We start from the raw sequence: 5,000 nt of genomic DNA, 5'->3' as shown, positions 1-5,000 counted from the left end.
TGATGTTTACTCTCTTTGTTTATTGGCTCTGTAGTTGCTCTACAATCCAGACGAATCTCCAAAGTAATGAACGACTCACAGCAATCAGCATTGCAGACCTGAAACTACCTTTAGAATAATCCATGACAGGAAAAGAGAGAGAGAGCGAGAGAAGGGAGAGAAACAAAACGGGTGAGGGAGAGAGAGGGAGAGAGAGAGGAGAGAGAGTGATGGTGAGGGAGAGGAAGAGAGAGAGAGAGAGTGATGGTGAGCGAGAGGAAGAGAGAGGGATAGAGAGAGAGAGAGAGAGAGTGATGGTGAGGGAGAGGAAGAGAGAGGGAGAGAGAGAGAGAGTGATGGTGAGGGAGAGGAAGAGAGAGGGAGAGAGAAAGAGTGATGGTGAGGGAGAGGAAGAGAGAGAGAGAGAGAGAGTGATGGTGAGGGAGAGGAAGAGAGAGGGATAGAGAGAGAGAGAGAGAGGGAGAGAGAGAGAGAGAGAGAGAGAGAGTGATGGTGAGGGAGAGGAAGAGAGAGAGAGAGAGAGAGAGAAAGAGTGATGGTGAGGGAGAGGAAGCTAATTAACTGGATGCTACTCTGGCGCAGTCCCAAAATAATGTTCGTGAGAAGTTTAACTGGAACAAGTTTTAGATAATCACTTATCCGTGGCAATAAATGCAGCTCTTCCTCCCTCCCTTCCTCTGCCCCCCCCCCCCCCCCCACCACCATCTCCCACCAGTCTATCCGGGTCAGTCTGTCTATTTCTGATGTTATTCTGGTGAGTCAGATCTTTCTGAAGAGGACCAAGAGGTCGAATGTTGAGGAAAGGAAATGTGTTTGTGTTCATGCCTGCAATGGAAATGTTCTGAGAGAGTTTCACACATACTGATGTCTCATTATCTACCTGGATGAGAGAGAGAGAGAGAGAGAGAAAGAGAGGGAGAAAGACAGAGAAGGAGAGAGACAGAGAGAGAGGGAGATAAACAGAGAGATAGACAGAGAGAGGGGAGAAAGAAAGAGAGAGACAGAGAGACAAAAGAGAGTGAGAGAGAGAGAGGGAGTAAGAGGAAAATGTCTGCATATGAGAGAAATCAAACATAAATAACTGAATGACACAATCGGATGGAGCAGGAGGAGATGACCGAAGGAGAAAAATGAAAGAGAGAGAGAGATGCTGAAGATGAGAGGATATACCCAAACCCAAACCCAAACGCACTGTGCTTTTTCTGACATCTTTGTCTTCTTGTGTCGCATATGTCGTATTCAGTGTCCAATGTCTCACTGCTTTCGAAAAAAAAATGTGTTACGCCACGATAGAGAGAGAGAGAGAGAGATAGAAAGAGAGAGACAATCAAAGTGGTGGACAGTGAGGGAAAGAGAAGTATAGGTGTTTGTGTGAAAAATAAAATGGTTTGTGTGTGGGTGTGTGTGTGTGTCTGAGAGAGAGAGAGAGAGAGAGAGAGGGAGAGAGAGAGGATGGGTGTTGGGGGTTGAGAGTGTATCTGTCACTGCTGTGGACGCATGATGCATGATCCTGGGCAGACAGACTGGGTGTGATGCATGAGCATCCGCCTTCAGTGACCAATCCGATCCAAATGGCAAATGTGACAAACGTGTCCACACACTCACTGACCACCCACCCGCATATCACTGCAATCCACATGCCTCATTCTTCAGAAGGTTTGTTTACTCCCTGCAAAATTGACTCCATTTGGGCTGTAATTTATCTTAAGTGGTCTTGTGTACTTACTACCTAATTAATTGATAGGCAAAACATGTTGTTCTAAGAAGTTGTTCTAAGAGTCAGGGTTTTGTTTTGTTGTTTGTTGTTTGCTGTGTCATATGTAATTGTTAGTGGACCCAAAAGGCTCCAGTTCAGAACCTTTAAGGCTTCTCTGTTTTTCTTCTTAGACTTTCAGGTTTTCTGTACAGGAGAACTCATCGATAAAGGGTTCTTAATCAATAAGCTTGGGCATTGAAGAACCTCTTTTTTTTATACCCACCACATTTCCATTTCCAACGATGCCTGAAACATGAATCAGAAAAAGTAATCCTAATGACATTTAACCCTTGACCTTTTCACCTTTGACAGGAAGCGCCCCTCCGCTTCGACTAGTTGGAGGGGAGGAGGAGTTTGAGGGGAGGGTGGAGGTGTTCCACGACGGAAGGTGGGGCTCCATCTGTGACGACCAATGGGACGACAGGGACGCAGCGGTGGTGTGCAGACAGCTGGGACTGGGGTGAGTTTTACTGACGTCGTTTGGGCTTTGGGATGAATCACTTGTGGCCCGGAGTGAGTCGTTTGGGCTTTGGGATGAATCACTTGTGGCCCGGAGTGAGTCGTTTAGGCTTTGGGATGAATCACCTGGGGCCCGGAGTGAATCATTTGGGCTTTGCCCTGAGTTGTGTGGGGTGTGGGATTACTACCTTGAGGACTGGGTTGACTCTTGTTTTCGGTTTTGGATTAATCACTCGGGGTCAGGTCTGAGTCCAATAGTGTTCACGTTCAGGGTTCAGGGTTCAAGGTTCAGAGTTCGGGGTTCAGGGTGAGATGTCTAGTCAGTTAGCTGCTGTATTGGGAGTCATACGAGGAATAGACTGAGGTTTACCTTTGCATTTACCTGTTCTCTGCCTAATACTTTATGATGGCCGTGATAATTGATCCCCTAAACCTGTGAGGCTTTATTCTTCAATTACGTTATTGTTACTTCTTGACTCTGATTAGCTGAATGCATGTTTAAGTGTGAGTAGATAGGTGGATGTGTTTGTGTTTGTGTTTAGACTTGAGGTGCAATCACTGATGAAGAACTGAGGTCTGTTACATTGCACTGTTGAAACGAGGAAAAGGAAGGGTTGCTGAGCAAGACTCCCATTCTTTAGAAGTGTATGAGCAGATATGAGGGTCCTGCTGTTTAAGCATCCACCAGCCTGAACTGGTTTGGTCCAGTCTCATTAGGAAGACGTGTCTGTTCTCTGAGACTTTGATAAGCTTAATCACGTGAGTGTGTGAATATGTGTTTGAGTGTGTGTGTATGTGTTGGTGTGTGAGGCATTGTGTTAATGTGCGTGTGGTGGTATGTATATGTACATATACAGTATATATGTGTGTGTGTGTGTGTCTGGGTGTTTATATGAGACATGCAGTGTGTGTGTCTGTGTGTCTGGGTGTGAGTCCTATATGAGATAGGCATTGTGTGTGTGTGTGTGTGTGTGTGTGTGTGTGGATGTGTGTTTTTCATACGCCTGTGTGTGCATAAGCTGTTCAGGAAGACTGGCTTCCTCTGCCCTATGGCAAAGAAAGCACTTCTCTCATAAATGCTGAATCTTAATGAGCCCAAGCTGAGTTGAGCTGAGCGTTGGATGAGCACCAGGAATAACTCTATATACTTCAGACCACTCCTCTCCGCCACCTTCATGATCAGGATAGACGTGAGAAACTCTTAAGATCTCCAAAGCCAATATTTAAGTACATGGATCATTGACCCTTTAATTACCATACAAATTAAATAGTAGCAGTTTTACATATTAATATTATATAATGTAGTTTAAAATATTCACCTGTGCTTTATTGTAACATATTGACTCAAGCTTAAAAGTTAGAAAATCTCGGCGCCTCAAAAGTCCATGTTCAGAGTATACAGAGAGGACGTGAACATTACGGGGTGATTATGCACAAGTCGTCTCGCGTGATGCTCGACTTCCAGTGACTGATTAAGTCCTTTCATCTACTCCGCGGGAGAGAGCTGGGTTAATTCGGCTTCCAGCCTGATTCGCTGCTGTGCATTAATGCAACGCTGAGCTGGAGAGTGTCTGTCTCAGAGGTTTCTCCGCTCGTCCCTCCTCTCATGTAGTCTATCTGTGGCAGGGCCAGGAAGCAGTGAATAATTGATAGCCTGTGGTATTTTTTGCCTGGTTAAGAAGAGACCGGCTTTTATTGTTGTGGCAGCGAGTCGTGACACCAGGGCGAGGAACAGCCGGAGTCCTTCTCTGTCCATTTTCCATTCTTTTCCTTAATTTTTGCTCTATTGCTAGCTCTCTACCTCTCTCTTATTCTCTCTCTACTTGTTCTACTGTTACAGCTCCTCATAAGCTCTCAGTTCCACATAGACTCATGCCTCTTCTCATTTCACTCACGATGGGAGAATAAAAAGAGACATGTGATATTTACAAAATATATACAGATGAACTACAAAAGGTTGTGCAAGTACCGGAAATAATGCAGAATTTGTGGGCAAAATGGTACAGTTGCAAGAGAAAGGTTGTTACACAACAACATGTTTATTTTTTTATTCCTGTATGTGTTTCCTGTATGTGTTTTTTCCTTAATGTGTTTTTCCCCCTGTATGTGTACGTGTTGAATTAATAACACTTACTGAACATTTGTGTGTGTGTGTGTGTGTGTGTGTGTGTGTGTGTGTGTGTGTGTGTGTGTGTGATGTCCTCAGGGGGGTCCCTAAGTCCTGGTCCTGGGCCCATTTTGGCCAGGGCAGCGGGCCCATCCTGCTGGACGCGGTGCAGTGCTCTGGGAACGAGCTCTCCCTGGACGAGTGCCCTCGCAGCGGCTGGGAGCAGCACAACTGCGACCACATGGAGGATGCTGGCGTGTCCTGCAACCCATACACCGGTGAGGGCAAAAAACACACACACACACACACACACACACACACACAAATATACACACACACAAACAAACACACATGCACAAAGAGAAAACACACACACACAAATACATTTAAAACTGATGAACACAGAGACATATCCACACACTAGCTGTTTATAAAAAAATGTATCTATACAAAGATGTATGTATGTGTGACTGTGTGTCTGTGTGTGTGTGTATGTGTGTGTACATCTCTCTGCCGTAGATGGCGTGGTGAGGCTGGTTGGCGGTGACAGCCCTTGGGAAGGTCGTCTGGAGGTGTACCACTCCGGAGACTGGGGCACTGTCTGCGATGACAACTGGACAGAGAAGCACGCACAGGTGGTCTGCCGACAGCTCGGCTTCAGGTACGGGAACCAATCAC

General features: G+C 45.8%; 1 protein-coding gene across 1 annotated transcript in view; it reads left to right on the top strand.

Annotated features, from left to right (window-relative positions):
• si:ch73-127m5.1 (neurotrypsin) overlaps positions 1–5,000 on the top strand; it is a 47,765-nt gene that overhangs the window by 21,174 nt on the left and 21,591 nt on the right. The window contains exons 6-8 of the mRNA XM_031561111.2: positions 2,069–2,216; positions 4,422–4,600; positions 4,842–4,983. Of these exons, the coding sequence (XP_031416971.1) occupies positions 2,069–2,216; positions 4,422–4,600; positions 4,842–4,983 (469 nt within the window). The remainder of the gene's footprint in view (positions 1–2,068; positions 2,217–4,421; positions 4,601–4,841; positions 4,984–5,000) is intronic.

The sequence above is a fragment of the Clupea harengus genome, chromosome 23, assembly GCF_900700415.2.
Source record: "Clupea harengus chromosome 23, Ch_v2.0.2, whole genome shotgun sequence".
In the NCBI taxonomy this organism is placed as follows: Eukaryota; Metazoa; Chordata; class Actinopteri; order Clupeiformes; family Clupeidae; genus Clupea; species Clupea harengus.
The sequence above is the reverse complement of the archived record's forward strand: the minus strand, read 5'-3'. Positions and strand labels throughout refer to the sequence as shown.